The 24,984-nt window shown below is 34.8% G+C and overlaps 1 protein-coding gene across 3 annotated transcripts in view; it reads left to right on the top strand.

Moving 5' to 3' along the window:
* Nucleotides 1–24,984, top strand: part of LOC136025960 (UNC93-like protein MFSD11) — a 159,998-nt gene that overhangs the window by 744 nt on the left and 134,270 nt on the right. The window contains exons 2-3 of one of the 3 annotated variants that reach the window (XM_065702073.1): nt 5,020–5,170; nt 21,123–21,207. In XM_065702073.1, coding sequence (XP_065558145.1) covers nt 21,135–21,207 — 73 coding nt within the window. In that variant the 5' untranslated portion in view covers nt 5,020–5,170; nt 21,123–21,134. Of the gene's footprint in view, nt 1–4,981; nt 5,171–21,122; nt 21,208–24,984 lie in introns of all 3 variants that reach the window. The other 2 variants (XM_065702074.1, XM_065702075.1) reach the window with 2 other exon arrangements.

Below are 24,984 nucleotides of genomic sequence, written 5' to 3'. Positions count from 1 at the left end.
AACTTTTCTATTGAAAAGATTTTTAGAAAAATTCATTACAAGAAATAACAGAATAGGGACAACTATTGAGTTTATAAGCAGTGAATCAGTGACTAATGTAGCAGTGGTTTTCACCTCACAGGTAAAACTTCCATCAGAGAGAGTAATCACTCTAGAACTAAAGAAAATTCTCTAAACAGAAAAGTTTGACTTTTACTCAAACTATGATAGGAATAGGATATCTGTATAGCCTCTAAACCACATTGGATACTTTAACAAAAATACAGAAGTTTGACAATGTTATTGTAGTACATGAAGAGAAAACACTGGTCAGCTATGGTGTAATCAAACAAATAGCTTTAGATTATACAAAAGAATAAGTGCTGACAGACCTCAGGACAGAGGCTAATATTAAAATTAAGGAATTAAAGAGGTTGAAAAGATAAAATTGAAAGATAAAAAAATTAGAAGATAGCCTTGGCATTTGTGTTGCATTTGAGAGCAACTCTCTTCCCCAGTGTATTTGGCTTTACATAAGAAATTGGAATATTAAGATGTGCAACCAACCAATGATACAGTGCTTATGTCAAAAGCATGGCCATACTCAAGTTAACTGTAGGTCATCAAATGCTGTATGCTTGAAATGTGTAAACAAGCATGATTCTAATGAGTGTCCCTTAAAACTAGAAACAAAAGTGTTGAGAAAATGCAAGAAGTATATCTGTACTAACTGTGGGAAAAATCATTCAACAACATGTGGTAGCTGCCCAGCCCTTCAACAAAACTATGAAATCAAAAAAATTTCAGTTGCCCAAAATTTACCAATGAAAAGAGCATTTAGAGCTCTTTCCAGAGTTATGCAGATCTACTGAATAAGAAGGTTATGAAAGAGTAATCCCTCTTTGAGCCATTAAATAGCTACTGTAATTTGTATCTAAAGTGCTAGAAGTGATAGAACTCAAGGAACTAGAAATGAAAGACAGGATAGTAAAGTTATGTTATCTTATGCACTCACTGTTCAAAGTTGGAATCAATGTTGAAGAAGTTTGGAATCTAGCAAGTAAACCAGAATGAAGATGTTGTCTTTTAACATCCAGTCTATTTTGAAAGGCAAAAGTCATTTATTAGATTGTTATTTAGAAAATGAAGAAATTGATGTTGGGTGCTTTCAAGAAACATGGCTACAACCCCAGTATTCATGTAGGCTTAGAAATTATGAAGTTATAAGAAAAGATAGAGCAAAACAGTCAAGAGGAGGAATATTGATTTGTACTGAAATGTCATTAATGTTTCAAAAACTAGATATTGAAGAAATTGCAAGTTCAAAAATTTAGATGGTAGCTTGCCAAGTATTCACAGGTAAGAGGGATACAATAGTTAGTGTTAATGTAAATAACCCTAATGGAAATGAACCCAAAACAGAGGATGTTCTTAAAAAAATGAAAAAAGGTGATGAAAGACAAAGAGCCTTTTATAACTACTGACGACTTTAATGCACATTTGTATTTATGCAGAAGTCATAATTGTAGTGATATAGGTATCCTAAGTGCTCTTGATAAAAATGATAACATTGGCCTACTGACCCAACTTAAACTCCAAACTATGAGAAATCCAATTACAGGAGTATATTCTACCATTGACCTGGCATTCTTATCAGTAGCAATAATTAATCAACTAAACATAAGCTGAACTCCTGAACCAACCCTAACCAGTGATCATGAGCCAGTGATAGTTGAATATAAAGAATCTATGCCTAGAAGTCAAACCCCACCAACACGCCCTACCCTTAAATTGAAGAAAGTTAACTGGGATTACTTCCAGGCAGAACCTACAAGGATAAGTTTTGAAGAAGAACTGGAAGCAGTAATGACTACAGAGAAAAAAATTGGGAGATTACAGGATCTGCTGCTGTAAGTGGCTAAGAAGATTATCCCCATCAAGATATTGGGCAACAAGACTAGGAATGAACCAGTATGGCAGAATGAAGTGTATAGTTTAAGCAAGAAGAAACTCAACCAAGCTTCAAACAAATACAACAGGATTCTGACAATAGAAAATTATAGAAAAAAAAAATGTTGGCCCAGGCAGAATTTAGAAACACAATAAAAGAAGCTAAAGAAGAATCTCAGAGAATTTTAGAATATCAGCTTCAGATATCCATTTTGAAAAGTGTACACCTTCATAAGAAAGATGAATAGGAGATAATGGTACCACCATCAACAGGGGCCAACAACCTACCAAGGACAAGTGATTGCTGATAACAAAACAAAAGCTGAGACAAGAGCAAGTCATCTCTACCAGACAATAGATAAGAAAGATCCATTTGATAGAACCAGCACACACTCAACAACTTTCACTAAAGCAAGAAAACTTTCTATAGAACAATCACAATCAAATTATAGTAAACCCTTTTCAACATCAGAATTTGAATTTGTCCTAAAGAAACTACCAGAAACTTCACCAGGCAATGACAACATACACCCTGTTTTCTTTAAAAGGTTGATTGATAAATGGAAGGTTTTTCTGCTACAACTTATCAACAGGAGGGCAATTTATCTACAATTTGGAAAAATGGCACAATCATCATGATCCCAAAACCAAATAAACCAAACAAAGTAGAAAATCATTGGTTTATAACTCTCCACCTAGTTGGAGGTAAAATATATGAAAGACAAGTAAAAGAAAGGCTGAGGTTTGCAATAGGGGAAGCTAACCTGCTGCAGGATATTCAGACAGGTTTTTGCAGAGAGAAATACAGTAGATAACCTGATAAGAATGCAGAGAGACAAAATTCACGCACTTGGATGTTAAAGGAGCTCTTGATAATTTGGTTTAAAGCCAGATACTAGAAGGTTTATCTTAAGCAAAAATTAATGGAAATCTGATGAAATTCACACTGAGCTACCTGTCAGATAGGAAAATTACTGAGACTGAAAGACAAGAAAGATCAGAAGAAATAGAGGTGGAAAGAGGGTTTCACAAGGTAGTGCTTTTGGACCAGACTATTTAATGTTGAGGAATTTGACGTCCTTCTAGAAGACGATAACTGCAAAGAAGGAATCTTTGCAGATGATAATTATACTTGGACAGTCCAAAACACAGTGAAAGAAGCAGAAAAAATGGTCCAAGAAACATTAGATCAAATAGAGTTATGGTCCTTAGGAATAAATCTTGATTTTGAACCATCTAGAGCTAAAATTATGCTATTCACATCCAAGAGGAATATTAGACTTCTCCAATTTACTCTTTTTGGAGAGGAACTGCTAGCTACCAATTGTCATCAAGTCATTGATGACTTTATACATTGATGATTAACTTCAATTTAGCCAGCATGTCAAATATCTAAAGGAATCCTATTCAAAGCAACTGAACTTGATGAAGATGCTTTTGTGTGGAAAGCATGGTGTCAATATAGTTACAATATAGTTATATCAAATATGTAAGACCTAAAATTGATCATGGGAGTCTGATTTACAGTATTGCCCCAGCATCCACTATTAGAAAACTTAACACAATACAGAATCTGGCTCTAAGATTAGCATTTGGAGCTCACCAGAGTAACCCTGATTCCCTTGTCTCCTGGGCAAATCTGGAGTCGAGAAACTCAACTCAAAATGGGAAAAATGCCTATGATATCCATGAACCATCTATGGAAAACAGATCTCAATCACCCAGTTAAGAAATTGATAATCAAACCTGGACTGACCCACACTAGAAATCACCATAGAAAAAGGAAACATCTGAATCCTATTGAAAAATTCGAAGAACTACTAACTCAGGAAGATATAGAAGTACCCCTTACCCAAATGCTACATTATAAGAAACCACCAAAAATTCCCTCCTGGGATTGGGTTCAGATTGATTAAATGGAAAGAACAGAAAACCACCCCCTTTTAATAAAATATGAATTCTTCTCAGTATTGAATAGCAAGTATGAAGAATATGTGAAAAGACATAAAGATAGATAAAAAACAAATGGTTTAGGAGTGGGCTGTTCAGCAGTGGTTCCAGAATTAACAAATGGTTTAGGAGTGGGCTGTTCAGCAGTGGTTCCAGAATTTAATACAGAGACAACAAAGTCACTTAGTAAAGAATCAATTGTTTTTGAGGCAGAAATAAAAGCAATTGAAAGTGCATTAGAATGGGTATTGGAAAAAATTAGTAAAAGTGACCAAAACCAAAAGAAGTTCCTCATATGCAGTGACTGAAAATCAGCCCTCCAGTCCCTGAAGAATTTTCCTAATAAACCAAAGGATGAGGTGCATAAGGGCTGTAGTTCTACTCTGAAGATTGTTGAGAAAGGAATAATGATACAATTTTTGTGGTGTCCAGCCCATATGGGGTGGTGGGTAATTAAAAAGCAGATAATTATGCCAAAAAGACAGCACAAAGTATGGTTCTTACACCTCCCACAGAACCATATAAACAGATTAGTGAGATGGTTAGAAGGATTTACCAAACTGTTTTTTGAAGAAATGAGGGGTAATAGTAGTAATAGAGTTCTTACCCAGAAAAAGAAACCTAGTTTTGATATGGAAAATTATTGTAGATTAATTCAAAAATATGGTTGCTTAATGTTCCATTTTCAGTCAACCCATGTAGGTATTAAGCATAGATTGTTTATCATAGGCAAAGCTAAGAGTCCTCAGTGTGATGACTGTAGTGAGATTGAAAGTATTGTCCATTATGTTGTTGAATGCAAAGAATGTGAAAATTTGAGAAAAGAAATGATTAAGTTGTACAAAGAGGAAAATTTAGGAGAGCTTTCAGTGGGACTTGCATTAGGAATTTTGATTGATGGTGAAACTTTGAAGTATACAATGATAGAACTGTTTTGTAAAAGAGGTTGAGAAAAAGATTTTATCTGATGTTGATTGTATTGCAAATTTTGTATTGACAGTGCTGTAATAGGGATTAATTTTGTATGTGGACTCGGTCTGGCTGAGTGTTTTAGTAATGATTTAGTTATGTGATGAGTGACATATTTATTTGAAATTTTCAGTTTGAAGCTGAGATGAATTAATAATTACTGTTTCGAAGGTAGTTGCAGCTAATGGTGACGTGCTGAGAAGGAAGAAAATTAGCCTTATTGAAAGAAGTCTCAACTAACATAGCTGTCAAGAGGAGACTGAAATCTCTCAGATCAGAGAGAGACGTATATTAAATTTGTATTTTGGAATCAGTTGGATAGGTAAGCTAATTTTTTTTTTTAGATTTTCAGATAACAAGATGCTCTAGTGCTAGTAAAGTATATGGTTTTGAGATTCCATTGCACAGGAATAAGCCTACGTTTAGAATCAGCTTTATGGCAATTATGCTCCTCATAGGCCTATTATGCTAGAATTAGGCTATGCTTAAATAAGAAAAAGTTGAAATGGGAAAATTCCTGGGTCTAGGCTGTTTATTATCTTGGAGGAGGGCTGCCAGCTCTGATAGAAGGGGGACCAAGCTGAAGCTTTATTAGCAGATAGAAAACCTCTCATTGTCAGCAAGTTTGGGTAAGATTTATAATAATGGACTATTCAGGTAGTGAAGAAATAAAACTTGTCTCTATAGTCAAAATTGTATCCTGAATCCAAATTTGACATTACTTTGTGCTGGAAATGAACATTACCCTACCCTTATACATAACAATTTAGAGTAGGTCTATAAATTTGCACATTAGGGAGGTATCACTAAAGTTCATTTCTGATACAAATGAATGTTAAATTTGGATTTAGGATGCAATTCTGACTATGGAGGTAAGTTTGAACTTTACCACCAATTGGCATCCATATGGAGGGAGGGTAAGAGCCCTCCCCCCATATGGGAGCTTCTGCAGGCCCCTCAGCCTGGCTGAATGATACTGCCTTATATTCTATATTTCTGTATTGAGATCTATATTATACAACAGTAGAAGTGCTTATTAGACCAAGTAAGCCCCCTCCCTAAATTTAGCTTATGGGTGCCTAGGTTACCACCCCCACCCTCTAAAGTGCAAATACATATCCTGAATTGGTATATATAGTAGTGGGGATACAGTTCATTTCTGATGCAAATACATGTTAAATTTGGATTCAGAATGCAATTCTAACATCAGAGGTAAGTTTATTTCTTAGCTACATGAGTAGCCTGCTAATATAGACCTTACCTGCAAGTTCTACCTTTGTCTTTTAAAATCTTTATTCATTAATAATTAAAAAAAAAAATCATCAATTAGCTTCAGCATTAATATTCTTTGATTATTATACTCTTATTATCTTCTTTCAGTAGCCTACTGGGCTATAAAATGTAATCTCACTATCCTACTTTCAATTTCCAAAATCTGAAAATGCTCAAGCTTTATCAGCAGTTAACAATACCTCAAATTGCCAGCAAGTTCTACCTTTATCTTTTAAAATCTTTATTCATTAATAATTAAAAAAAAAATAATCAATTAGCTTCAGCATTAATATTCTTTGATTATTATACTCTTATTATCTTCTTTCAGTAGCCTACTGGGCTATAAAATGTAATCTCACTATCCTACTTTCAATTTCCAAAATCTGAAAATGCTCAAGCTTTATCAGCAGTTAACAATACCTCAAATTGCCAGCAAGTTCTACCTTTATCTTTTAAAATCTTTATTCATTAATAATAAAAAAAAATAATCAATTAGCTTCAGCATTAATATTCTTTGATTATTATACTCTGATTATCTTCTTTCAGTAGCTTACTGGGCTATAAAATGTAATCTCACTATCCTACTTTCAATTTCCAAAATTGGAAATTGCTCAAGCTTTATCAGCAGTTAACAATACCTCAAATTGCCAGCAAGTTCTACCTTTATCTTTTAAAATCTTTATTCATTAATAATTAAAAAAAATAATCAATTAGCTTCAGCATTAATATTCTTTGATTATTATACTCTTATTATCTTCTTTCAGTAGCTTACTGGGCTATAAAATGTAATCTCACTATCCTACTTTCAATTTCCAAAATTGGAAATTGCTCAAGCTTTATCAGCAGTTAACAATACCTCAAATTGCCAGCAAGTTCTACCTTTATCTTTTAAAATCTTTATTCATTAATAATTAAAAAAAATAATCAATTAGCTTCAGCATTAATATTCTTTGATTATTATACTCTTATTATCTTCTTTCAGTAGCTTACTGGGCTGTAAAATGTAATCTCACTATCCTACTTTCAATTTCCAAAATTCAAAATTGCTCAAGCTTTATCAGCAGTTAACAATACCTCAAATTGCCAGCAAGTTCTACCTTTATCTTTTAAAATCTTTATTCATTAATAATAAAAAAAAAAATCAATTAGCTTCAGCATTAATATTCTTTGATTATTATACTCTGATTATCTTCTTTCAGTAGCTTACTGGGCTATAAAATGTAATCTCACTATCCTACTTTCAATTTCCAAAATTGGAAAATGCTCAAGCTTTATCAGCAGTTAACAATACCTCAAATTGCCAGCAAGTTCTACCTTTATCTTTTAAAATCTTTATTCATTAATAATTAAAAAAAATAATCAATTAGCTTCAGCATTAATATTCTTTGATTATTATACTCTTATTATCTTCTTTCATTAGCCTACTGGGCTGTAAAATGTAATCTCACTATCCTACTTTCAATTTCCAAAATTGGAAATTGCTCAAGCTTTATCAGCAGTTAACAATACCTCAAATTGCCAGCAAGTTCTACCTTTATCTTTTAAAATCTTTATTCATTAATAATTAAAAAAAATAATCAATTAGCTTCAGCATTAATATTCTTTGATTATTATACTCTGATTATCTTCTTTCAGTAGCTTACTGGGCTATAAAATGTAATCTCACTATCCTACTTTCCATTTCCAAAATTGGAAAATGCTCAAGCTTTATCAGCAGTTAACAATACCTCAAATTGCCAGCAAGTTCTACCTTATCTTTTAAAATATTTATTCATCAATAATCACCAGAAAAAAAAAAATCATTAATTAGTTTCAGTATTAATTTTCTTGGATTATTATACTCTTTTTATCTTCTTTCAATAGCCTACTATATTGTATTAAACCGACTATCTTACTTCCAATTTCCAGAATAAATAAATACCATCAAAGTAGTTTGACCCAAATCACATTACAGTTAGATAACAGCTTTTTGTTCTAAGAATTCAATTCAAAGTTTAAATATCGGCAATATTAAGTATCATAATTGATGTTCAAGGATCAAAATTGAATATTTAAACACAAATATTGATATCAGAAACAATATTTGGAAATTTCAGTTCCATTTCCAGCTTTTTCAGTGGACATACAATAGAAAATTTCCAACATATAAAAAAGTTCTTGTTAATATCTGGTGTACATTTGAAGTTCGGGGGGGGGGGCAACTGTCCCTCTTGTCTGTATGCCCATGGTAATATTGCCATAAATTTTTGCTTTTTTGGTTAGTTTGCCAGTTAAAATATGAACATACCCCTAGATATACCTGTAGTGGTATTATAGGCCAAGATAATATGTAGTTGAACATCTAGGTACCATTTAACAGTCAAACCACTGTAAAAAATCAGTTATATGACCAAGGAAATGAGAGTTTACACCCCGAATATTTTAGCCATAGGCAATAGGCTACTGAATATTTTGACTTTACTTATAATTTATAGTCAGTACTACTACTACTACTAACAACTCATTTTAGCACCAAGTCATCGTAGGGCAACACAGCTATGCACGCTCCTCTATCATCCCAATATATCCAAAGCCTTCTTCTTTATGATCCTCCCAGGAAGTTCTTTATTCCCTGAAGTCTTTTCTTACTGCTTCCTCCCACCCTAGCCAATACAAAATGCTAGGGTAGGTAGGAGTGTTGTTATTGATATCAAAAGTGAAGATCACCATCTTGTAGTATGTATGGTTAATTCAAAGCTGAGGGGTAACTCCCTTCCAGGAAGCTATGATGTTGGTAGACTCCAAGATGAAAATTTGAGAAAAACTTTCCAGGGACAGTTTAGTACTAAACTGGAGAGTTTAAAATGTGACAATTTAGAATTTTAGGAAAATATCTTATATAAAGTCACTGATGGTATCATAGGGAAGAAAGTTAAAAACACAGCTAGGAATATTAGTGAAAATGCTTGATTTTTAGAAGAAAGAAAAATGGGCTTGTAAAGGAAATATTTGAGTTATAATATATATGGAAATAAGAGGAATGTAGAGAAAGTGGAGAAAGCATTACAATATGAACTAAGGAGGTGCGAAGTAGAGGTCATGAATAAAATTGCCAAAGATCTTGAAAATGCAACCAAACTGCATAATTGTAAAATATTATACTGGCATGTTAATAAATTGAAAGGGAATAGCAAATCTGGGCTTGTCCTAGTTAAAGACAGGAATGGGGCCACAATTATTGATAAGGAAAGAATTAAGAGAGGTTAGTAAAACACTTTGAGAATGTGCTAAACCATGATTGAGTTAGAGGAAAAGATATAGAAACGAACGAAAAGATTTGTGACATTTTGAATATGAAGTAAAATTTATTTTGTGACCAAGAATTAGTAACAGTACGCTACTAAAAGTATTAAAAAAAATAATGCCTTGGTGCTGATAGTGTGGTAAATAAGTTGCTTGAATATGGCAATAATGAGGTTAGAAATAAGTTACCGAAGATTATGATTATGATTATTGAAAAAAGGGGATAAGATTTAGCATTCTTCCTCCTAATGGCTTCAGATATAGCAAGAAGCTATTTACAAAACTATAATGAAACACTGTAATAAGGAAATATTTTCTTTATAATATACAGAAAATTTATGTTGATCAGTTTGTCGTGTTTCCTTCCATTTGATCATATTTTTGAATCATTTTGAAAAAATACTTATATACTATTCTTGTACTCTTAAAATAACATGATGCTGTTGACAGGGTTAATATTAAAAATGCCTGTTAACATTGAGATAAACAGTCAAAAACAATGAATAAATAAAATATTTAGGACTACGGTGCCATCTAGAGTGATGGTTGCTGTTGATATTGTAGTGACCATTTTATCTTGTAATACTGTTGATTAGAGGATCTAATGGTAGGCTACTTTTCTTTTGTTATTATAGCATTTGCTTTAGAAAAGTTCCGGTCAGATTTGCTTTAGATCCCGACCAGGTCTGGTGACATTGGGGGGAGCTGGAGGGGAAACTGGAAATCTTGGAAAACGGTTAGAGTAAAGAGATCAAGATGAAACTTGTTGGGAAGAATAAGCACAAGTCCTAGATACATGATTGAAATAACCAGACCGGTTCTTATCTTTTTGGGGGAGCTAGGGGAATGTCTAGCGGTTTGGCGAGTTTGAGAATAAGCAAAAGTCCTAGATACGGGATTGACATAACTGTACCGGATCTGCTCTTTTTGGGGGAGTTGGGGCTCGTCACAAGTGCCATATGAACCCTTGGCTCTTGTTTTTGGAAGGTAATGGCAAAATCTACCATTTTTTTCTCTTCTGCTTCACTGAAATAGGTTGGTCCCATATGGATGCATTTTCTGTTGCGAGAAGCGCATCTTTGTATAGCTGAGATGCTTGTAGCTCTTGGAACTCCATATTTTTGTGATAGTCAAATGCTCATGCAATGCTTTTTCCAAGTTTTTTGGATAGTAATTCTTTTTGGCCGCGAGTCATTTCTTCTTCATATTTGCGCTTACTTGATGTTTTTGCTTGTTTCACATGCCTGTCTTTATTGTACTGGTTCTGACACTTATCCTTGTCATCACCATTTCCGTTAGCGTTATTAATTAGATCACTAGAATCTGAAGACTCTGAACTCTAGTTTGAAGTAATACTGCAGGAAATTGAATGACTGCTAGGTTTAGAATCACTGCTAGACTGAGAGTCAATCTTATTATCATTATAATTGTTCCCCATTCTTCCTTCCTAAATTTTCTTCTTGTCTTTTTTGGTTCTATTGTGTGTCTGGTAAGATTTCTTCATCTTTCTTATTAATTTCATTTTTTTCTCCAAACGATGGTGCTCAGATTTACCGCGTTTTCGATATTCATCTTTTGACCAGTTACTGTCTTCAGTTGACTTCTCTATAGACTTGTAATTTTGGACAAATGTGAACTGCGACATCTTCATCTCTCATAGTGGAGGCATCCTAAAATATGAGAAAAGATAATATTCATTTTCGTTCGTTTTCTATCTCCAGTAAAAGCATGCAACAAAAGAAACAACAAAGACAACAAAATAAAAGTAAATAAATCTATTTATAGAGGCTGTTATTCACATTTTAATTTGGCTAAAGGAATATTTATAGTCGGTCTGGTATTCTGCTACATTAAACAAGAATATTTAACTCTTGGAACATAGTTTTGACAATGTAATATTTGTTGCCATTTTCACTTTGCCAATATTGGGAAAACTACTGCTTCTTCAGTCAGGTCTTTGCAGTCTCAACCAGATTACAAATCTTATCTTGGGCCGCCTTGTCTCAAATCGATGGTGAAATAGCCAGGATTGAAAATAACTCGAAAGGCTCTTCGTTATCTGGTTCTGACTCTATTCCATCTGTGGTAATTAAGTGCATTCTTGCTTCAATTATTTCTCCAATGTTGAAGCTTATAATTCTTTCTCTTAAAAATGGGATTTTCCCCAGTTCTCTTAAGCAAGCTAGAGCAATTGTTTTATATAAAGGTGGACCATGAAATGATCCAGTCAATTATCACCCTATATCTTTGCTGTCTGTTTTTAGACTTTGCTTTCCCATCGACTTGCTTTTCTAGAGGCTAAAAGATTTTTTCATGATTTTCAGTTTGGTTTCCGAGATAAACATTCTACGGCGCATGCGTGTGTAACTTTTTCAAGTTTTTTCCACACCGCTTGACTCTGGTTTGATTCCTGCTGTTATATTCCTGGATGTCCGTAAGGCTTTTTTTCTTTAACGCAGGTGATTCTGCTCTATAAGCTATCACACAATGGTGTAAGAGGACAGGCTCATCTTTTTTTTTATTCATATTTTTAAGGTCGATCTATCTCCGTAGATTCCCTTTCCCGCTTTTCATCTGAAGTTGAGTTTGGTATACCTCAAGGCTCTGTTCCTGGACTGTTTCTGTTTTTGATTTATGTTAATGACCTTATAGTTGCGGTTGAGAAACATAAACCTACGGTCTGCTATTGCCTATGTCATTCTGAATCTTTCAGTACTAAAAAAATCCATCGCTTAAGCAGGATGAGGACATTCTCGTTGCTTTTGCTGACGAGTACCATTGGTACTGTAGTAGGAACTGAGTCTGAGGTGCTTCTCAAATTAGTATAACTTTTAGTGAGAGTCGTTCTTTGGTTTGATGTTGTTTGCCTCGCCCTTAATGTTGCCCAAGTTGTTTTTTAATTTTTTTTCCCGTGTTTCTCTTGCGTGCCCCGAGTTAACTGATACCCAGCTTTCAAGGGAGCCTCTCAGTAGACCTAAGGATGGGTATGTTCGATTACTCGGTATTCTTCTCGATGAAAACTTTTCATTCAAGCATCATATTGTACTAATTAATATGAAGATCTCAAGGAGCTTTGGAATTTTGAGGAAGCTAAAACATATTTTTCCTGGATCAGATTTAAAAATTCTGTTCCATTGCTTAGTTGAGTCCTGCATCTCTTATTGCTTTACTATATGGATGTCAACTTTTTTTTTCTTTTTTTGAAACTAGTATCTAAATTATATGATAAGGCAAGAAAGCTTATACAAAAAAAAATTGTTCTACAATTAACTACAATTAATTGCTTGATTTACAGTCTCTCTACAATTTTTCGTGCGCGTCATTCACTTTTCATCAACTTCATGGTGATATTCCCACAGTCCTTGAAATTACTCCTTCTTTCATCACTGATAGGTCAACACATCATCTTTGCAATTCAAGAAATATTAATATTTTAATTACTCCATTGGTTGGGTCTGATTTTAATCCATTAATTGCTTGCTGAGTCAGCTCAAGAATGTCACTCGTTTTTTATTTTCAAAAGAATTTCAAGAAATTTTTGAATGTCTTGATTTTTAGTTTTATAAAATTTATTTGGATGGGGGAGGGGGACAGTTGACCTTAGCCTGGGTTAGAAATAATTGTAGAATAATATATATATATATATATATATATATATATATATATATATATATATATATATATATATATATGTATATATTTTTTTTTGGGGGGGGGGGGCTCTTATAATCCCTTAATATTTGGGTCTTTTACTTATTTGTTTATGTTTTTTTGTGTCTGTTGAGTCTTTGAATGGTTGAAAGTATTGCAATGGTTTAGTATTTGTTTCATTTTTGTTTCTCCCCTGTTTGGCTATAGAGCCTTACGGGGGAGTCTATGTTGAAGTGTTTTTGTTTTAAATTTATTGGTTGAATACATAGATTGATTTAATTTTATCAAGAAAAAGCTAATGTGGCTAGAATTTGTATAAGGTCAGATGTATCGGTGCTAATCCATACTTTTTTTTTGCAATGAATAAGCAAGTAACAACAGTTTAAAGATTATCTACCTAAGAAATTGTCGGGAGCTCTTTTCTTGCCGAAAAGGAAACGACTGAATTGGATGTTCTTTCCTTATGTGGGTGAACTGGATTTAGTGTCAACGTTTCCTATCGTTAAAATACAAAAACGGCTTCAAGAGATGGCGCTACAAGTTACGGCTAAGCAGAGTTATTCCGTTTCGAAGGGAAATTTCGATAGTGGCTCCAAAATTGCACTGTCGAATCATCGGTACCTTTACCCTAGCTTAAGCTCTATTGGGAGTAGTAGTAATGGAAGTATTAATGATAGCAACAGTGGTAGTAGTATGAGAAGAAGCAGGAGTATTACGATGCAAATATTTTCTTTTGGTTAGCTCAAAATCCTTCTCATCAAGTGCTGTTAGTTTCAACTTCACACACCAGACTGTTCCTAAGATATGGCTTTTACACCCTTTTGACAACCTGTATAGAGAAAGCGTGTTGTGATTCAGCTCACCTTGCCGCCTCAAGACCCCTTGAAAATTTCACCTTCATACCCTTAGGCATAGTTGCAATAGTAGTCACAGTAGTAGTATTGACATTAGTTAAATAGTATTGAATAGCGGGAATGCTACTGGTAGCAGTAGTATTAACATATTGCCTTTTGGTCTATAGAACATCCCTCTCATCCAGTCCTGGAAGTCTCAACTTAATACAACTAACAATTGCCATGTCATTCCTACTATGTCCTTTTGATAACCTGTATGTTCATATACTTCTTGAAATTTTCATCTCAATGCTCTTTGCATTACAAGTTGTTACAAGTAGTAGCAGTAACAGTAGTATTAGCAGTAGTGTGGACATATTGCCTTTTGGCGAGATGATCTTCCTCATTAAGCATTCTCTGAAAGTTCCAACTTAATATCCAAATCAATTCTTGAGATACGCTATTTTGACGATTTGTTTCCACATAGCGTCTTTTGATTTAGTTCGTTTCCCCTCAATACTGTAAATGATTAGTCTGGTAGTAGTAGTGATGGTATTTGTAGTAGGCTAGTATTGGTATAATGCTAATGTTGCCTGTTTGATCATATCCCATATTATTTCCTGGATTTTCCAAATTACAATTCTCAGTTATTCTTGCGTACCATCCTTTTGACAATCCTAATACACATAACGCGTTTTGATTTAGTTCAACCCCCCCAAGAATCTCTGAAAGGCCCTCCTGAATGCCCTTCGTCTTCTTGGAAAGTAAAGTTCAAACATGTGCACCTTTATCGATAACATATATTATGTGTAAACAATGAACGAATTGTCTAGCATACAGCCCATGTCCTGAGGACTGTGGGGAGGTTGACATCCCCAAAGACATAGTTACTGGACCTTTCAACAAGGCTGACCAAAAAAGATCTATTAAAATTTTGATCGGATATGTTTTGAGGAATGGTAGGCTTGGGAGGGGGGGCTGATTGCCTTCCATTTATTTTTGAATGTTAAAAAAGGTACATAGACTTTTGACTTCTAATCAAATGAGCTCCATCCCAGTATCCCTAAAGACATAGTTGCTAAACTGTTCTACTATACTGAACAAAATAGCTGTATCAAAATTTTGACTGGACGCCTTTGGGAAATGAATATGCTTGATAGAAGGACTGCTTGCCTTCCAATCTCTTTTTATTTTTAAAAAGGGCACCAGAACTTTTAATTTTGAATTGAATTAGCTCTTTTAAAAGTTTCAATGATATTTCTAGCTAGTATAGTGATGCTGCCTCTGATATTGCTTGTATACCTTTTTGAAAACCTGTTTGCACACCGTTTTTATTTTAATTGAAGCTCCTCTTAAACGTTCCCTAGAAGTTTTACTTTAATGCCCTTAGTGTCATTAGTTACAGTAACTGTAGTGGCAGTATTAAAAATATACTCATAGTCCCTTCTGGCTTATTGAAATTCCCCCACAACTTACCCTTACAGGTCCTACTTAATAATATAAGTTGTTGTTCAGTTATTGCTTTGTCACCTTTTTGAAAGTTCACCTTAATACCCTTAGCTTGCGCAGTGAAAATAGTTAAATAAAATAGCAGTATACGCATAGCACATTTGGTTTCTTCAGTATCCCCTTCAATACACGCTGAAAGTTTAAGCTCCTGAAGCATTTCTGATGGGGTTTGATTTACAATCTGTGTGAGTATAGTGTGTTTTGAATTAGTTCCATATCGTTTCTATATATACCAAATTTTTATTCTTAATATCCTAAGTTTTAATAGCAGTAGTAGTAGTGGTAGCAGTAGAATTATTTGTAGTAGCTCAAGTTTTAGTGGTAGTAGTAATAGAAGTAGTAGTAATAGTAACTGTAGTAGTAGTATGAGTAAAAGTAATAACCTTAGGATGTAAATATTTTCTTTTGGTTAGTTGAAAATCCCTCAGAACAAGCCCCGTTAGTTTCAACTTCACCCACCAAACTGCTCCTAAGATATTGCTGTTGCACCCTTTTGACAATCTGCATACAGACGGCACGTCGTGATTCAGTTCACCTTCCCCCTCAGAATCTCTTGAAAGTTTCATCTTCATACCCTTAGGCATTGTTGTAATACCAGTTACAATAGTAGTATTGATATTAGATGTAATAGTACTGAATAGCGTTAGTACTACTAGCAGTGGTAGTATTAACGTGTTGCCTTTTGGCCACTTGAACATCCCTCTAATCCAGTCCTGGAAGTTTCAACTTAATACAACTAGTCATTGCCATGACATTGCTATTATGTCCTTTTGATAACCTGCATGTTCATAAAATTATTGAAATTGTCATCTCAATACTCCTAGCCTCACAAGTAGTTGCAATAAAAGTAGTAGTAGCAGTAACAGTAGTATTAGCAGCAGTGTGCATATATTGCTTTTTGGTAGGATGACCGTCCCCTTTGAGGATTCTCTGAAAGTTCCAACTCAATACCCAAATCCATTCTTGAGATATGCTATTTTGACTACTTGCATGCACAACGTCTTTTGTTTTAGTTCGAATATCCCCTCAATACTGTAAATGGTATAGTATGGTAGTAGTACGGGTGGTACTTGTAGCAGGCTAGTATTGGTATAATGCAAATAATGCCTTTCTGACCATATCCCTTATCATTTCTGAATTTTTCGAATTAATATACCCAGTTACTCCTCTGTGATGCCCTTTTGAAAATCCTTTTACACATAACACGTTTTGATTTAGTTCAACACCCCCTCAAGAATCTCTGAAAGGCTCACCTGAATGCCCTTCGTCTTCTTGGAAATTAAAGTTCAAACGTACATACCTTTCTCAATAACATATAGTAGGCGTAAACAATGAACGAACTGCCTAGCTTACAGCCCTTGTTCTGAGGACTGTGGGGAGGTTGATATCCCAAAAACATAATTGCTGGACTTTTCAGCAAGCCTGAACAAAATAGATCTCTTAAAATTTCAGTCGGATATCTTTTGGGGAATGATAGGCTTATGGGGCTGATAGCCCTCTATTCATTTTTGACTCTGAAAACGGGCACTAAAACTTTCAAGTTTTTATCAAATGAGCTCCATCCGATCCAAAGATTATACGCCCATCTGTTTCATATAAACCTTGCATGCTCTGGCCATAACTTATAGCCCGTGCCCATGGGCTCTGGGGGCCCATGGGCACGGGAAAAGAGGGAATTCGTTTTGGGAAAAGAGGATGTCAGGGAGGGGGAAGGCTTGTTGCTCTCCATCATGTTTGAAATCTTGAAATAGAACTAGAACTATACATTTCCAATCAAATGAGCTTCTTCTAAAGTTCACACAACCACCCTCTCCATAAATGCCTCTATACCCTCTGGTTGCATAACTTACAACCCTTATCCCAGACTCTGGGGGATTCTGTCAGCCCCAGAGGCCTTATTATGTGATCTCTGGGCTATTTTTCAACAAATAGCTATCTCAAAATTTCTATCGGATGCATTTGCGGAAAATACGACATAGGTGGAATGGCTGCCCTCTGATCACTTTGACTCATATAAAAGGTACTAGAATATTGATTTCCAATCAAATGATTCCATTCCGAATTTTTTACGACCACTCTTTCCGTTAAAAACCTTTATGCTCTCGGGGCTAAACTAACAACTCTCGCGCTGAGGCCTGTGGGGGGGGGGTGGTGTAATCCTAAAAGACATAATTTCCACACCTCTTAACTACGCTGAACAAAATCGCCGTCTTAAAATTTTGATTAGATGTGTTTTGGAAATTGATTGGCTTGGGGGTTGTTGTTGCCCTTCAATCACTTTTGTCTATTTAAAAGAGCACTAGCCCTTTCAGTTTCCAACGAAATGATACTTTTCCGAAGTTTCTGCGACAACAAAAGACCATCTCAAAATTTCTGTCAGATGTATTTCGGGAAAATGCGAGGTGTGAAGGAGTTCCACCTTCCGATCACTCTGAGTCTTAAAAAGGGCACTAGAACTTCTGAATATCAATCCAATGAATCCCCTCCGAAGTTTATACGATCACGCTTTCTATATAAACCTTATGTGCCTCAGAGCATAACTTTCAACCCTCGAGGGCTGTGGGGGGTTGTCATCTTCAAAGAAATAATTTCTGGGCCTTCCAATTACGTTTAACAAAATGACTATCTTAAAATTTTGATTGGATGTCTTTGGAGAAATGGTGCGAGTGGGAGGGGGAGGGTTAGATGCCCTCCAATCACTTTCGACTATTAAAAAGGGCACTAGCCCTTTCAGTTTCCAATCAAACGAGCACTTTTCGATGTTTCTACAAAAACTCCTTCTATATGGTCGAAAAAAAACATTGTGCCCACACCGCTCTTTTCTTAAGCAATGCTTTTGCGCTGCCTATGATTGTATGCCTTGTTAATATTTTCCCAGGGTGGTTGCACCAATCTTAACCTGAAGCGATGAAATCAAGAAGAATGTCATGTTATCTGCAGTTAGAAGACAAGCTACAAAGTGAATCAATATAAACAAGCTTGTTGAGTGACGGGGCCTGGCCTTGTAATCGGCTTGATAGTTTTTCTTTCTTAAAACCGGTATGTTGACATTTTTGGCCACAAAAATGATTTAAGTAGGTCACAACTTGAAGGAATAGCTCGTATGTTTCCCAGGGTGGTTGTATCTAACCTGTGGTGACGCCATGATATGAAGATGAGGCTCACATTATCTGCGTTAAGAAGACAAGTGACAACGAGAATTCATATATAAAAGCTGCATTAATTTTTATTCTTTTTAAGATTCAACTTCGCTCTTTTCCTTCGTAAGAAAAGCTTTGTTTTTACCAAGTTTTGCTCGTTTTTTATTTTTTTTTTTAAATATACAAACTTACAAACTCACTTTTTTTTAACGTACAAACTAACTTTTGTTTAAGTTAACCGATAAAACTAAAAAAGTCAATAGGATTTGTTTTTTAAAGGTCATTTTACATTGTTTTTACTTCCTACAGTCCTTAAATTTTCGCTCAAGATATACGCAACTTCGCTCCCTATATCAAATGTCTGAGGTGTATTATTTGTAGCGCTATTCTTAAGAATTTGCACGCTAAAAACAATCATTGTCAGTAAAGCGAAGCTAAATAGGTGAATTTCATTCATCAGGTTTTTTTTTTTTTATTTTTTTTTTTTTATAATACTTTTCAAACAGTTCATGGTAACGAACTGTAGTAAGGAGCGACCCGATTCAATAGTAACCAAAACTCTAAAAAACGGAATTTTGATACCAAAAGTTACATCAAAAGAATCACATTTTAATGCTGATTTTAAATATATAAGTTTCATCAAGTTTAGTCTTACCCATTAAAAGTTACGAGCCTGAATTTGCCTTATTTTAGAAAATAGGGGGAGATACTCCCTAAAAGTCATAGAATCGTAACGAAAATCACACCATCAGATTCAGCGTATCAGATAATCCTATTGTAGAAGTTTCAAGCTCCTATCTATAAAAATGTGGAATTTTTGTATTTTTTGCCAGAATTTTTGTATTTTGGCAGATCACGGATGCGTGTTTATTTGTTTTTTTTTTGTTTTGTTTTTTTCCCAGGGGTGATCGTATCGACCCAGTGGTCCTAGAATCTTGCGAGAGGGCTCATTCTAACGGATATGAAAAGCTCTAGTGCCCTTTTTAAGTGACCAAAAAATTGGAGGGCACCTAGGTCCCCTCCCACGCTAATTATTTTCCCAGAGTCAACGGATAAAAATTCTGAGATAGCCATTTTGTTCAGCATCGTCGAAAAACCTTATAACTATGTCTTTGGGGATGACTTCCTCCCCCACAGTCCCCGTGGGAGAGGTTACAAGTTACAAGCTATGACTAGTACATATAGTAATGGTTATTGGGAAGTGTACAGGCGTTTTTAGGGGGATTTTTTGGTTAGGGGGAGAGGTTGAGAAGAGATGGATATGTTAGGGGAACTTTCCATCGAGGAATTTGTCATGGGGGAAGAGAATTTCCATGAAGGGAGCGCAGGATTTTCTAACATTATTTAAAAAAACTAATGAAAAATAAATATGAAAAAGTTTTTTCAACTGGAAGTAAGGAGCAGCATTAAAACTTAAAACGAACAGAAATTATTACGCATATGAGGGGTTCACCTCCTCCTAATACCTTGGTCTTTACGCTAAAGTATTTTTAGTAATTTCAACTGTTTATTCTACGGCTTTTGTGGTTCATGGGTTATTCTTAATGAATTGGGACAAAATTTAAGCTTTAGTGTAAAGAGCGAGATACTGACGAGGGGGTGAATCCCCTCATATATGTAATAAAAACATGAGAATACAGAAGTTCTTTACGTAAGCTAATTTATAAGTTACGTATATCTTATACTAATAAAAACATTCGCAAAAAAATAAAAGTTCTAGTTGCCTTTTTAAGTAACAAAAACATTGGAGGGCAACTAGGCTTCCTCCCCCGCTCCTTTTTTTCTCAAGATCATTCGATCAAAACTATGAGAAAGCCATTTAGTAAAAAAAAAAAAATATGCAAATTTCTTTTTAATTATTCCTCTGCGGAGAGCCAAAATCAAAACATGCATTCATTCAAAAACGTTCAGAAATTAAATAAAAATGACGAGGAAGCAGCCCCTTTCATATACGAAGTAATTTATGTTCGTTTTAAGTTTTAGTGTCGCTCCTTACTTTCAGTAAAAAAAAAAATTGTTTTTTTTATTTAGTCTTACTATAAGGCGATGGAAGAAAGACCGCACAAGAGCGGCAGTTGTAAACATCTATTTAAGGATGTTTGTAACACAACCTCCTTCATTTATACGGAATGATTTTTTTGCATTTGATTTTTCAATAGCTGTAACTATTATTTTTGTGTTTGATGGGGCTATTCATTTTATTCTCTGTTCGTTTTCGGCTTCATATTATTCGTCCATTGTAACTTCCGTTTGAGTTATCATGCGCTGCTCGTTCGAGGTATTAATGTGGCTCTTTATTTAATTTATCTTATATTTTTAATTAGTAGGGTATACTCACAAAAACAGTTGCTTACGGGGAAATCTTGAAAATATTGGTTTTGGAGCAGGCTCCCTGTTGGGAGGGAACTGATATTTTTAGCTATTGTTATCATATTTTGGTGTTGAAAATTTTTCCACATTAATCTTTGGAATCTACTGGAATACCTTTAGCTTTAAAATAATCCAATTTATATTTATATTTTAGATTGGATTCTGATTTGAGTACTAGAAACAGCTATTCGATTATTTATTTTCTTATTTTTTTCAGAGAAAAGGAAATATGATGGATTCAGATTTAGCTCCAAGACAAAGAATTTTGTCGCGAGAGGATGACGATGATTCATCTGTTCTCAGTAAGTTCTTTTCCTTTGTTCGTAAAACGCCAATGGATCGTGTCAACTTAATGCTGGTGCAATACAAATCCTGGTGCAACAACCCTTTGTAAAAAGGAAGAATACGATAACTGACCGATAATAACGTCATATACTAGGATTAGGAGTTAGTTAATTAGATTGATTTATTTCTTCAAGCATGTAGCAAGAATCACAATAATAATTTTATTTTTAAAGAAAAACACTTGTGGGCAACTAAGCCCCCTCCCTCACCCCTTTCTTCCCCAAAGGCGTACAATTAATTTTTTGAGATGACCATTTTGTTCATTATAGTTGAACCTTCTCAAAATTATGCCTTTGGAGACAGCATGAGCCACCCCAGCTCCTGGGGATTGGTCTTTAAGTTTTGAAATTTGCCCATTGTTTACGTATAGTATTTGTTATTGGAAAGTATACAGACATTTTTTTTGGGGGGGGGTTGTGCTTTATGTGGGTTTTCATGGGGATAATCTTCCGTTTAGAGAGAATTTTCCGTTGAGGTTTTCCTACTGAGGAGATTTGACAGAATTCCTGTATAATATGCGATTTGTTTGTTTTACTCTCTCTTAGCCTATCAATTTTGTATGTTGAGATGTTCCATGCGAATTGTTTGGGGGAGTGTTCAGCGTGTTTGGATTTTCGGGAAATAATTTTTACAGAAAGGAAGATTTCCGGATTGATTGGAAAGACGACTAGAATTTGAAGGCTTTGTCAAATGAAAGCATGCTAAGGAGAATTTTTCAGCCTGAATCTTCTGCAAGACATTTTACGAATGGAAGATTTTCAGCGAGGATGGCATTTTCTGGAAGGAATTTTAGGGGGGATGGTAGGGGTGTGTTCTACGCGGAAGGAACTTCAATGGAGGATTTTCCCGTGAGGGCAGGGATTTTTTCATGGAGGGTGAGCCAGACTGGCATTATTTGTAAAAATGATTAGAAATTAAATAGAAAAGCAAGATTTTTCAACTAAAAGTAAGGAGCTACATTAAAACTCAAAATGAACAGAAATTACTCTGTATTTGAAGGGGTCCCCCCCCCACTGAATCACATAGTCACATACTTATCAGTAATTTATATCTAACTTCACAACCACCAAAAGAGAGTCGACAAAAAGAGAAATTGTTGAAAATCCGCGCTTTTAGCTAAGAATACATATAAAAATGTTTCTTTTTTATGTCCTTGGTGCTTAAAAATTTTTCATTTTTAGCATTAGGAAGTACATTTTCTTAGATGTTTTCTCTATTTTTTTTTGCTGTTACAATATTCACAAGAAAAATGTTGCTAAGGGTTTTTAAGGTTTGCTCTTCGTACTCTTATTTCATTTTCCTGGGGGCTATCGTTCTACCAAGATACTATTTAATATGGTTTATCGAAATATGAGTGAAAAGTATCAAATAAAAAGCAGCGTCTTCAACGTTGTTCAGATTAAGTTAGCTGAGTGACATCCAAAATAAGACTCTTATGGTAAATCACGTTAGGAAACTTGAGATGAAGTTAGTTTCCCTCATGGATGGCAAGTGGAAGATTGGCTCTTCTGTCAGCCAGTGAAATACCGGGAAATTATGACATAACTGCTTATTTGCACCTTGTCTTTCAAGGTTTGTGAATCTTGGTGTAGATGTGCAAAAAGAATAATGACTATAAATGTTTTTTATTGTATCGCATTTTATAGGGCAAGTTAAATAATTCGAACTAACATTGTACTTTAAGTGAAAAATTAAACATGTGAATTGTTTCAAAATTTAACTGTAGAGGTTCGAAGTTTCTATTCACAGAAATGTAGATTTTTTTTGAGAAGGAAGAACACGGATGGGTCTATATTTTTATTTAAATTTTTTTTTTTAGTGGTTACCACATTGAACAAATAGTCGAAGAAAATCTGGAATAAAATTCCAAGGGAAAGTAAAACTTTTAGTGCTATTTTAAACAGCCAGGAAGAAGGTGTCACTGCATCACTGCAAGGTTGCGTTTTCTGTCGAGTTCTGGCGCAAAACCACAATTCCTACAGGGTTGAAAATCCAGAGATATCCAAGTGTTTTAAAGCTATTCAAAACTTCTCAGTTCCAGAGGCAGTAAGTAGCGCTCCATGCATAATGCATGGAGCGCTAATGCATACGTTTCTATAACGTATACGTTATAGAAACGTTATATAATACGTTTCTAAAGAGTAACGTAGTCCATACAAACTAAACGGTTGATCTAGACTTTATTTTGTATTTTCCTTAACTAAGTTGATTCTCTTGACGTTTCATAGAGTTATGCACAGTGATGTATAATTATGCATCAGCTATTATTTAGGAGGGCCGATAGGTCATTGTTTGGGTAGGACAGGGTTATCTCTGATGCCCTAAACAGTACATTTCCATGTCCAAAATTTTCTCCATGAAGATTCAGATAAATATAGAAGATGTTCTGGGGGAGGGGGTAGAAATTAATTTCTTTTTTTCCGTTCATTTAGACTAAGCATCAGTATAGGTGCTGTGGGATGATAGCGTCTCTCTTCCTGCTGACAATCTTGTTCTAAGTAACATAAAGGATTACATTTTCTTGCCTACCGGCGCAAAGGTTAAAAGGTTGGGCGCACAATGAGCATCGTCAGGAAGTTTATCGGGAGGGATTTATTCAAGTGCTTCTAGGAGCTTTGTTTTCACTGAGATGTAACTACAAATATTTCTTATTTTACTCTTTATGCATATTGCTTAATGTTGTCTTATTTCACAGGGGCGCTACTGTTTCCCCGCTACTGGCGGGCATGGGAACATTCCTATAAAAAAGATTTGTTCGAGGAAATTGACGTGAATACCATGGAAATAATAACCCTGTATTTAGTTTTGATATTTCAGAACCCCTTTTTAATAAATATTCGGAGGGGTACATTTTTTAGGATTATTGTCATTCTCGAAGCATCGTTTTACGAATTTTAAACTGGAATGTAGAAATGCGGTTTGAAGGAAAGATTAGTTGACCTTTTTTACATTTAAGAGAGTATTGGGTAAAATACCACATAGTAACGAGCTCTAATGGGATTGTATTAGAAGCATTACTGTATAAAAGTTGAATTTTTATTTAAGAAGTTGTGTTAGGGGGGGGGGGGGCTATAACGCTCCTTGCATTTAAGGTAACCTAGGGTATGCTGTTAAAACGAACAGAAATTAAACAAAAGAGTAATTTTTTTTTTCATATAAAAGCAAATAGCGTCATTAAAATCTAAGACGAACAGAAGGGATTCCATAGCCTATTTGAGGGGGCCTGTCTCTTCCTCAACTTCCTGTTCTTTGTGCTTACGATTGACTGTTTGTTCCTATTCCTTAGGAACGACTGCCAACACACTATAACCGTTAAATCAGAGTAAGGAATATTTTAAAGCACTATGAAACTTTAGCGTAAAGAGTAAACGACTGAAGAGAAGGCAGTCCCGGTCATATGCGGAATATTTCCTGATCGTTTCAAGCTATAATGATGTCTTTATTCTCGTGTGAAAGAATTTTTCTTTTAAATTAATTTCCAAGTTTTCTATTGTTCAACTAAAAAATAGACCCTTATTCCACTTCTTTCAACTTGACAGTTGGCTATTTATTTTGTAATCTCTCAGCTTTCAAATAAATATTTTTCTAAAAAAGATAAATTTGTTGAAACCAACCGAAATCGGATAACCTCTATGTGTTGTAGGGAACATTCGGTAGACTAAGACTAATGAAACCGTATATTTTGATTATTAAGGCAAAAAAAAAAAAAATCAAAGTTATTTTGCACATCGCCT

The sequence above is a fragment of the Artemia franciscana genome, chromosome 4, assembly GCF_032884065.1.
Source record: "Artemia franciscana chromosome 4, ASM3288406v1, whole genome shotgun sequence".
Lineage (NCBI taxonomy): Eukaryota > Metazoa > Arthropoda > Branchiopoda > Anostraca > Artemiidae > Artemia > Artemia franciscana.
Note: the sequence above shows the minus strand (reverse complement) of the source record. Positions and strands in the feature narration are given on the sequence as shown.